This window comes from Ochotona curzoniae, unplaced genomic scaffold (assembly GCF_017591425.1).
Source record: "Ochotona curzoniae isolate NIBS_2020 unplaced genomic scaffold, NIBS_Ocur_1.0 contig_1014, whole genome shotgun sequence".
Classification (NCBI taxonomy): Eukaryota; Metazoa; Chordata; class Mammalia; order Lagomorpha; family Ochotonidae; genus Ochotona; species Ochotona curzoniae.
In genome coordinates this window covers 46551833-46562422 of record NW_024464920.1, presented here as the reverse complement: position 1 = coordinate 46562422, position 10590 = coordinate 46551833, and the positions used below count along the sequence as shown (strand labels likewise).

Below are 10590 nucleotides of genomic sequence, written 5' to 3'. Positions count from 1 at the left end.
AACTTGACCTCAAAATTTGGGGGACTTAAAAAGAAAAGCAATACAAAGAAGGCACTATTCTGAGTTCCAGAGAAACCGTAATTTTTAAAAAGATTTATTTATTTTATTGGAAAAGCAAATGTACAGGATGGGGAGAGACAGAGAGGAAGATCTTCCGTCCACTGAGTCATTCCCCAAGTGGCTGCAATGGCCGGTGCTGTGCCTATCTGAAGCCAGGAGCCAGGAACTTCTTTCCAGGTCTCCCACGCGGGTGCAGGGTACCGAGGATTTGGGCCATCATTGAATGCTTTCCCAGGCCACAAGCAGGGAGCTGGATGGGAAGCAGGGCAGCCAGGACTAGAACCAGCGCCCACATGGGATTTCAGCACATGCAGGGTGAGTACTTTAACCACTACACTGTCACGCCAGGGCCGAAAATTTTTTTTTTAATATAGAAATTAATTTTGTAAAAGTTCCTGTAGAGGAAGGCAGATAGTAGTTATTACATCTATAAAATGCCATATTTACAATATGGATTAAAATTCAAAAAATCATTCTCACGCCCAGCCCAGGAAGAGGGTACTTTTAGGTCTCTTTTATAAGGAAACTTGTAACTTATAAGGAGGTCGACCATGACCTGTTGTGGCCACTCAGCTTGCAGGTGGCAGAGCCAGGCTCCACAGTCACCCACATGCTCTCGAAGGTGTGGAAGAGGGAGGTGGGTGGGAGCTCCCGGAAGCCAGGGCCAAGGTCGCCCAGCCACCGACCACCATGGCTCTGCTCTGGTGATGCTTTGGGCCCAAGGCACGGAAATATTTCCATTGAGCTAGAATCAGGAGGGAAAGAATAAACCTTTAGGAGGAGAGAGATGTTTTCACACTGCTGTTGTAAGTCACAGTTACTCATGTGCACGGGTTTACGGTAAGGACTGTGTACTTGGCAGCTTGGGAAACGTGTGAACTATGGATTGAAAAGTCGCTTAGGTTGGTGCACAAAACAGGTCTTCGTGAAGCTCATGGAAAAGACGTATTTAAGAAAAAAAAGATACCGGGATGCTAAGCTTTTCTCGCACCAACACAAACCTAGCTGTACTTCCATTTCCAGACCCTTGGCAAAGGTGGCAGGAGCTGACCAAGGCACAGAAAGCCCTGTGGGGCCCCCGCAGGTGGGGCAAGAGGACCCCACCTACCTAACAGGTGAGACTCCAGGCTGCAGAGCAATTAATGGGCAATTAATGGTGATTAAGTAGCAGGCGAAGTGCCAGCCTTTATCTCCTTTGTTCCCGCAACGCCTGTGTTCCGTTTCTGTGGGAGGAGTCGGGCTCAGGGAGCCTGATAAGGGAGCCCTGGTCACACAGCAGCAAGTGGTAGATTCAAGCCTAGGAATTGCACCTTGGAAACCACCCCCTTCTTCCTGGGCTCTCTGAAGCCCTCCACCGGGAAGGAAAGTCTAAGGAATTGCTCTCTAATGATCACCTGGACCCTGGACAGGGCCTCTTGACCGTTCAGCTGAGATGGGGGCATCCTGCAGGTTTGGATAAAGTCAGGTGTGCTAGGTGAGACCCTCTCTGGCACTTAGTGGGGCACCCCCCTCCAGCACGTTTGTCACAGCTGCCCTGTGGCATGGCCTCTTTGGCCTCCCAGAGTCCCACACAGGTCAGGGAATATGGCTCTCTAAGGGCCATCTTGGGGTCTGGGACATCTGCCTTTCGAGTAAAAATCAACCAATCAATCTTTAAAAATATATGCAAAGAAACAAGTTCAGGGATTTTTATAGTGATCTCTTTATAGTTTGTAAAAAAAAAATTTATTTGAGAGTGAGCAACAGAAAAGGGGAGGGGAGGGCAGCTCCCACCTGTTGATTCACTCCGGAAATACTTGGCAATGGTTGGGAGCAGGCAGCTTCACCCAGGGCTCCCACATGGGTGGCCGGGACCCAAATACTTGAACCCTCTCTTACCTGCTGCCTCCCAGGATCTGTGTTAAGAGGAAGCTAGGACCGGGAACGGAGCCAGGCCCTCTGACATGGCATGCAGGCAGCGTGCTCATCACAAAGCCAAATGCTCTCTGGCTTTTTAAGATCGTGCAGGGAGGACAAACATGCAGGTATACAAGTACCCAAATGCCACGTGGGGCCACATATCCTTTTAATGTTCTGTTGAGACACATGAATGCTGCAGCTCTTGTTTTCCTGCTCTACAGCCTTCTAATGCTTGCAGCCGGCTCCCACCATCAGAAAAAGTATGATCGCTGACCGTGAGAACACACTTTATAATACCTTATCTCCCTGGGCTCTGCCAGGGCGCTGATAGAAAGGCCCAGAAGGGATCGATTTCTTTGTGGATAAAATGAGGAAATCGTTGCTGCTAGGGGTGCTGGGGCACTGGAGGTTGTGTCCTGTGTTTGAGCAATGGGCAGTAAGCCACCTGCTGGCTCCTGGCACCAGAAGGTACGGGTGGGGCTGGCTGCCCATGGGCCCTGCCCAGCCAGACCACTGCCAGCTTGGGTGGAAAATGTTCAGGTTCATCAAACGTGGTGCCAGAGTAGTTTTCCTTCTGGGCATCTGTGCTACATGAGCCGTCAGGAGACGGTGACTCTGTGGGTGCCGAGATTCAAGGCAACATGTTTTTAACAGCAAATGTTGAGAATGAACGTGACTGTTCGGTGGAGGAAACAGCATTTCCCAGCCACTGAGGTGCACTTCTGAGAAATAGATGTGTGGGTTTCATTGCTTCCTGATTAAAACAGGACTTGGGATGGTCCAGAGGGGTGTCCAGGACAGAGACCCCCCACCCCAAAAAACACCTGCAGAGGAAGTGAGTCGCACACTTAGGCGGCAGAGCTGTGAGCGGCCAGTCCTGTTCTCCTCGAATTTCTCTAATTGGCTGCAGGAGCATGTCAGTCACGCAAGCAACAGACACCAAGAGCTAATCCATTCCCATTCCTCCCACTCCCTTCTAGAAACTTCTAGATGTTTCCTTTGACTCCACCATGCATGGCTTTTAAAATCTACTGGTACCATCACAGAACGGTGGAGTGGAGGGCAGTAAAAGGACCCTCAGAGAGAATCATGAGATGCTGAGAGATTTAAAATGAGGCTCTCTTTGTGGGAGTTGGAGACCACTGAGCCCACGGGGCTGTGGTCTGTTCAAGGGCAGACCTCACCTAGGTCCCTGGGGAGGCCGGGCTGCAGAGAGACAAGGAGAACATTGTGAGCTGGAGAGGGGGACAGTGAGGCAAGGAAAAGAGGGGTCCTCAGCCGGCTCTTCTGGTGGCACAGGCAGCTGACCGCTGGGAGGGGCCAAAGTCCTCATTTACGGTCTAGGAGAGTTAATGTGTAATATCCTGAGATATAACCGTGGCCAGAGACGCGCGGCCGGAACACAGGAGCTGTCTGTCACCAGGAGCTGCCACCAGGAGCCATCGCTGTCTCGGGGAGCCGTCACCATGTCGGTGAGGACATCAGCACCCCCTGCCCACTGCCCTCTGTCCTTCTGTGGCTTTGCCTGACTTGAGGGCTATGTACGTTGAGGGAGGGCAGCTTGTTGCCCCCATCTTGCCTCAGTTTCCCTATCTGCATAGTGGGGGACTTGGTTCTTCACTCTCTCTGCCAGCATTCTCCTACAGGAGCCTGAGCCTGCCTCTTCCCCTCTCTGTCTTTACCTTTTTCTTAATCATAATAATAATAGGCTGCTAATATCCATAGCTCTTGATAACGCTGAATGGACTGAAGCCCAGATTTCAGTGACCCGAAAGCATACCCTGGGAACTACAGGGGCTGAGCTACAGTCAGGGAGCCCCTCCCCCTGCTCCTGGGAGTTCCTCTTTGGCTGTGCCCCACTGGGCTTGCTGTGTGCCCACTGGAGCCCTGGCCTGCCCCATGCCCGTGGGGCAGAAGCACAAAGCATCCTCTGTGGGCTAGCAGGTGCTTCATTCCCATAAACCCTCGCAGCCACGTGGAGCTGAATAGTCAAAGCTTGCTCTCCCATGTTTCTGGAGTTGAGCGGTCAGAGTGAGGGCCAGTTTGCTCTCGGGGTCCCCTAGGATGGGAAGGGGCCTTCCTTGTCCCTTTCAGCTTGTTGTAGTGACTAACTGGGTCCTTCTTGGCGTCTCTAAACTTCCGGGACTAGCTGCGTCTCTTCGGCTCCACTTTCATCTCTGAGCCTGGAGAGCTCAGCTTAGCAGAATTCCATGCAGCCACACTGCATTTGGAGGTCCCCCTGCCCGAAACCAGGCCTTTAACCTGATTGCGTTTGTAAAGGTATTCATGCTGAGTGGGAGCGGGGCGTGGCCATGGCTGGTGGACCCTGCATGGAAGGCCTCACCCCTGCTCCCAGTGAGGGCTGTGTGGCCCCAGGAACCCTCCCGTGTTTCATCCTACCCTACCTCTTTTTCTCTCCTTCTCTGAGACCACAATCCAGACCCCTTCTATTACAGAGTGGCCCCCGGTCACTCTCAGCCAGTTAGGGGTAGAGCCAGGAATAGGCCCTGGCCCCTCGACTCCTCCTTCACCCTGGTCCCAGCTCTGCCTCCCTCTCGGTCCACACCCTTCCACATCCGGGTCAGTCCAGGTGCATGCCCAGCACTGCCCGCCTCTTGTTCCTGTCCCTGGGGTTTGGGTGCTTCCGTGGCAGCCAAGAGTGCACAGCAGTCAGTGTTTGCCCCCGTCCCCATCTTGGGGGAGGACAGGGGACCGGGAGGAGCACGGTGCCATCACCTGTTATCTGCCATTAAGTATGAGTGTGTGTACAGGGCTGGGGGGACACATCTACATCCCTCAGGGGGACCCCGACGGTCTTCCCTGGGTCACAGCCTGGGTCACAGCCTGGGTGACAGCCTGGGTCACAGCCTGGGTCACAGCCTGGAGAAGCATGCCCGTGGTCCGTGTGTCTGGCTTCCAGGCGTGCATCCAGCCAGTACCATGGATACCAACTTGTGAGCCCGCTCTGAACCTTTGGGGCTGGTTGTGTCCTTCTCAGCCCAGTCCCTCGCCCTCCAGCCTGGGCATTTTCTGAGTCTTGGGTGATGAGCTTGGAAAACCCAGCCTGGAGACCAGCCCGTTCACCACAGGGTGGGTGAAGGACGTCTCTGCCGTATAGAAGCCTGGAGCTGGTGGGGAAATTGAGGCACAGATGGTCATGAGTGCTTGTAGTGACAGGGCCTGTGGGAGGCCCTCGGTCTTCTCAACCCAGGGCCTGCAGGGGACCGGATAGAGCGGGAAGTGGGGAGGGTGCCGGCCGGCTCCTGTCCTAGCAGTCAGGGGCTGGGCGCTGTGGGGAGCTCCAGCAGCGGGCCTCTCTGTCACCACAGACGAAGTTTGAAATGACGAACCTGGACTTGAAGGAGGGCACCTCCTTGAAGCTCAAGGGCAAGATCCATGAAAGCAGCGACGGGTGAGCAGGTTGGGGCCGACGGGGAGGTGGGGTCACGTGCTGACCCAGGAGTCTTTTTTCTTTTTTAACATCCTGCACCCCTCCCACATATTCCTGCTGCCTCATGATAGTACCCACCTTGCCCCAACCTCCATTGGCATGGAGCTGACACCACCTGCTCTGCTTCTTGGCTCCAGCAGCCACCCCTGGGGGAACGTGTCACCCCTTGGGAACCCATACCATAATGGACTGTGCTGAGCGCTAAGCCCTGGGCAGCCACCAGGGGGCACCAGGCGACCTCACTTATGTCCTGTTGGCCAGAGCCACTGGAGTCCAGCTGGGCAAGGCAATCTCAGGGTTGCCACCGTGGGGGTGGGTGGTGGTTAGGAACTGCTTTCCCTTCCCTTTCTGCTGGGGAGGAGGCAGATCACCCCAGGTTGTGGGGTGGTAGCCAAGAGAAGAGCAACTTCTGTGGGTCTTCAAGTTCACAGAAATGCCAGATTCCCTGGTCCAAGATGCCCTCAGAGGCAGACCCCAGGAGCAGAATCTGTTCTCAGAGGCCCCTGCAACATGGGCGCCGACTCCCGCGCGTGGATGGCCACAGCCCACAGGCTTTCTTCCACTACCCCAGGAGAGCCAGTTTGTCCAAGAGATGGACATCCCCATTTGTGGATGTTCACTTGGTGGCCACGTCCTTGGCCTAAGACACATGCACACAGCTTTCCTTGGCTACTCCCCCCAGCCTGTGCCCGTCCAAGAGCCTCTGCCCATGCTCTCCTACCCACTGAGCCTGGCCGCTAGGAATCACACGTGCCCCTTGTGCCCCCTTCCCCTGCAGCTTCATAATTAACTTGGGCCAGGAGGCCGACACGCTGTGCATGCATTTCAACCCGCGCTTCAAGGAGTCCACCATCGTGTGCAACTCCAAGGACGGCGGCAAATGGGGAAAAGAGCAACGGGAAAGTCACCTGGGCTTCGGCCCTGGCTCAGAGGTCAAGGTGAGGTCCAAGGGAAGAAAGCCCAGCCTGGACACTGGCTCCACCCCTTCCCAGGCCCCTGCAGCCTCCCTGACCGCTCCCCTCCATCTCCTTCTGTAGTTCACAGTCACCTTTGAAGGCGACAAGTTCAAGGTGAAGCTGCCAGATGGGCACGAGGTGATCTTTCCCAACAGGCTGGGCCACAGCCAGCTGAACTACCTGGCCGTGCATGGTGGGCTCCGTGTCTCTTCCATCAAATTTGAATAAAAAATGCCCTCTGTCCCCTAGGCTGGGTTCAGCCAAACCTGAGCCTTCCAGGTCACTGCAGGGTCTGCACCCCCTGCACCCCCACCCTCAAAGCCACAAATAAAGGAGCTTGCTTGTACCCAGGAACCCTGGGAGAGTGTTGTGGGTCTCTGTGCTCCCGGACATGGAAGACATTCAGGCCCAAGGAACGGGGCTGTGCCCTGGGTCATGCCTCCCTGGCCGCTAGGACCAGAGCAGTGAATGCCAAGGCCCGTGGGATGCTGGCGCAGACATTGGCTCCAGGCACCTGGTCCCTGGGCTGCTCACGGAACTACAGATAAGGGCTCCCACCTGGCCCTCTTATCTTGGGCATTCCAGTCAGGTTACTCATTACCTCTGCTTGCCTCTGCCTAGGGCCTCCCGCCCTGCTGCCCTCCCCTGGCTAGGGGCCTGGAGGGAGGGTTGCGGGGTCCTTCTCCCAGCTACAGCCCTCTCTCCAAAGATGTCTCCAGAACACTTTCCTCAAAACATTTTTAATCAGGCCTTGGAGGTGGGGCTGGGGTACACCGGAGGGAGTTGCTTCCCCTTCTGCCGGCCCCCCTTCCACGAGGTGGTACCTGACCATTCTCTCAGGTTTCAGGGAGGAGGTGGGCAAGGAAGCTGGGGGCAGTGGGGACCCTCCTGGGGCATTCCCTGTGGGAGAGAAGGGAGGGCTCTGCAAGCTGCTCTCCCTACCCACCCCACAGGTGGAGGGGCAGTTCCCTTTGTGAGGTTGGGCCCTCTAGCTGGATGTGTGGGCATAAGCAGGGGCCTTGCGGGGAAGCAGGTGAGCCCTGTAGGGCCGACAGGAGAGCCAGATCCTGGGCCCACACAATGTCCTTTGCCTCTCTCCCATGCCCAGCTGGCAGAGATGTGAAAGCGTGTGGGGGCAGCGTGGGATCTTCCATCCCTGCAGGAGCCACCTCGGGGTGGGGGGTGAGGGGTGGGTGTGGTCCTGAGACCCCCACCCTCACACCTTCACCTCATCATCTTCCTCTTCAGCGTCAGCAAACCCAAAGGTGTTTGCTTGCACTGTGCTGGGCACGGGGGTCCTGTTGCCTGCCCAGGGAGGGCCCCACTCTTCATCCAGGCTCTCCCAGGAGGCCCGAGCCTGGGGCAGCACCCCTACCAGCTCCCGCCGGGCATCCACCTCTGTGTAGTGGCGGCTGCCCCTCCAGCTGGCTCCCCAGTGCCTGCCCAGGGCTATGGTGGCATCAGCAGGTTCTCGGGGACCTTCCCCCACTGGGCCAGCCCGCACCTCAGCCACTGGGCCCAAGCCAGCAGTTACCCCATTGGGGCAGTGTCCATGCGGTGAGGGGCTGGAGGCAGGCACTGGGGAGCTTGAAGGAGGGGCTGGGGAGCTTGGAGGAGGGGCTGGGGGGTTTGCAGATGGGGTTGGGGTCTCAGCTGCAGGGGCTTCTGAGAGGCTCATGACTCCAAGCAGCTCACTGAGGAGGGAAGGTCCAAGGTCAAGGTCAAGGCGGAAGGACAAGAGAGAATCGGAGCGGCGGAGCTCAGGCTCGCCAGGGAAGGACCCATCTCGGTTGCGGTCCCGGTTGCGGTCTTGGTTGCGGTCACAATCACGGTCCCGCTCTCGGTCGTGAGGCTTGTCAGAGCGGGGCAGTCGGGAGATAGTGCAGAAGCCGGAGTCTGTGCCTAGAAGAGGGAACGGGGAGCAGAGTCAGAGCTGGGGGGCCTCCAGCCAGGGACAGAGCCCAGGAGAGCCAGAGCCAACCCCAGCTGGCTCTCTGGCCTTGCTTCTGCTGTCTTCAAAATGGCAAGAATCATGGTCTTTCCTGGGCTCCCCTCAGCAACCCTGAGAACCAAAAATGGTCCTAATGCTTGTGCCCACTTGGCACCTCGGGAAGTCAGGTTCACCTGCACTGGTTGAGGACTGGTTTCCCAAGGTCACAGTCCCATGGTCAGAGCCGAACATGGTGCTACTGTGATTGGCTGACTCAGCCCCCTGGGCCAACGGCTATAAGCAAAATCATAGCTCAAGGCCATGGTCAGACTGTGCATAAATCAGACTTGCAGGCCTGGAATCCCACAGGGTCCAAAGTGGGGTTCAAGGGCGGAACTTCCACTAAGGCAAGGAGGGAACCATAGCTGCAAGGCACGGAATGACCACCAGGTGGCAGCAGGGTCCCCCAGTTCCCAAGTTGCAGGCTGGGCACCTGGCTCACATGGGTGTGAATTTGCCAAAGTTGGAGCAAATAAGAACTGCTCAGACACCCTACTGTGTGCTGGTCCCTCGTCTACAGATGACCCAAGTGCATGTCAGTCACAACGCCAAGGGGTTTTTCACATGGGCATAGCTCATGGCTATGGCCTGGCAGAAATCCTACCGGGTTCCTCCCATCTGTCGCTCCGAAGAAGGGTAGCGACGGCTGCAGGAGGCAGGCAAGGTCAATTGGCCCAGCAGAAGGCCGGCCCTGGGCGGCAAGCAAGGAACTCCAATCCTGTGCCCTCCCTCTCCCCCTCAGCGTGTCTGCCACCCAGGCAGACAGGCCCAGCCCTCACCGTAAGCAGAGCGGCTGTCCGGAGAGTCGGTGGGGCTGTCACCATCGAAGGCAAACCTGCTCACCACCAGGCTGTCATAGGCAGCCTGGTTGAGCTGCGGCAGAGAGATGGCGTTCTTGATGATGGGTGAGATGGCGGGCGGGGCCGGCGAGGGTGTGGCCGGGGAGGCTGTGCGCCGGCGGGGCGGTGCCCCGACCCTCCGCACCTGCTGCAGCTTCTTGGCCAGGAAGCTCCGGGGTGAGCGGTGGGTGTTCCCGGTGCCGCCGTGGTTGCTGAGGAAGGAGGTGTCGCCGAAGACGTCCCCACCGCGCCCCACGTGCATGGTGTGGCGGAAGTCCCCGAGTGGTGGGCTGATCATGTCCGCAGTCAGTCGCCGCTTGCTTTGCGAGCTGGACACCCAGCCCATGGGCGACAGCTTGCCCAGGCTCATGGCAGGGGCTCCTTCGGCCCCCTGAGGACCGGGCATTGGGTCAGCTTGCTGGTGCTCACCACTGCTGGGCCTTGGAATGGAGGCGTCGGGGGGTTCAGCGTACCCCTCTGGGCTCTCCTAAGGTGCTGGTCCCAGAGGCTGAGGCCGGCCGAGGTTCATGGCTGCACCTTGCTGGGCCTGGTTCCCAGGTCCGTGGAAGCCGCTGCACATGCCGGCCAGGGCGTCGGCTCCTCTCCTGAAGGGACAGAGGGAAGAGTGAGTCATGCCAAGTGACACTGCAGGAAGCGACACCACTGCAGTCCTGGGCCAGAACACCGTCTGCTGTCCAAGGCCTACATACATGCCGGCCCCAGGCCCCATCTGTACAGAGAAAGTTCTGGAATCACAAGGCGGCTTGATGGTGTTGCAAACCAGAGCTGTAGCTGCTGCTAAGTGGGTACTGACTGAAGGGCCACCAGAAGCCACCCAGCCCCGCTCTTCAGATGGGACACCCAGAGGAGGGAAATGGAGGCATGTGGAGCTGGAAGGGACACTCCCAAGGCTGCACGGAAAAACCTCTTCCACCTCTGCCATGGTGGCAGGCTATGTAGTAGGTTAAGCCTCTGCCTGTGGCGCCAGCATCCCATATGGGCACTGGTTCAAGTCCCGGCTGTGCCACTTCCCATCCAGCTTCCTATTAACGTGTCTGGGCAAGCAGCAAAGGATGGCTTAAGGCCTTGGGTCCCTGTACCCATGTGGGAGACGCGGAAGAAGCTCCTGGCTCCTGGCTTCAGCCTGGCCCAGTTCCAGCCGTTGTAGCCATTTTGGAGGTGGGGGTGAACCCATGGAAGGAAGCCTCTCTCTGTCTTTCCTCCTCTCTGTAGCTCTGCCTTTGAAATAAAAATAAAATCAATATGAACAATAACAACAACAATAAAAAACCTCTCCTAACTGCAGCAGCCAGGAGAGAGGCGGTGCCGGCCAGAACTTTGGGAACAGCTGTCATGTTCAGAGCCAGCCAGAGGCGCCAGCACGCCCTCCCGCCT

General features: G+C 57.2%; 2 protein-coding genes across 2 annotated transcripts; one reads left to right on the top strand and one right to left on the bottom strand.

Moving 5' to 3' along the window:
* The first annotated feature begins 3323 nt into the window (after positions 1–3323).
* LGALS2 (galectin 2) lies at positions 3324–6720 on the top strand. The gene is made up of 4 exons (XM_040991115.1): positions 3324–3431; positions 5289–5371; positions 6189–6348; positions 6448–6720. The coding sequence occupies exons 1-4, from the start codon at positions 3426–3428 to the stop codon at positions 6592–6594; spliced, it is 396 nt and encodes a 131-aa protein (XP_040847049.1). The 5' UTR covers positions 3324–3425; the 3' UTR covers positions 6595–6720.
* A 418-nt stretch (positions 6721–7138) lies between these two features.
* On the bottom strand, positions 7139–9601 carry CDC42EP1 (CDC42 effector protein 1). Its single transcript, XM_040991102.1, has 2 exons — positions 9136–9601; positions 7139–8268 (listed from the first exon to the last, which is right to left on the bottom strand). Exons 1-2 carry the CDS (start codon positions 9599–9601, stop codon positions 7583–7585), a joined length of 1152 nt encoding a protein of 383 aa, XP_040847036.1. The 3' UTR covers positions 7139–7582.
* Positions 9602–10590: the final 989 nt, after the last annotated feature.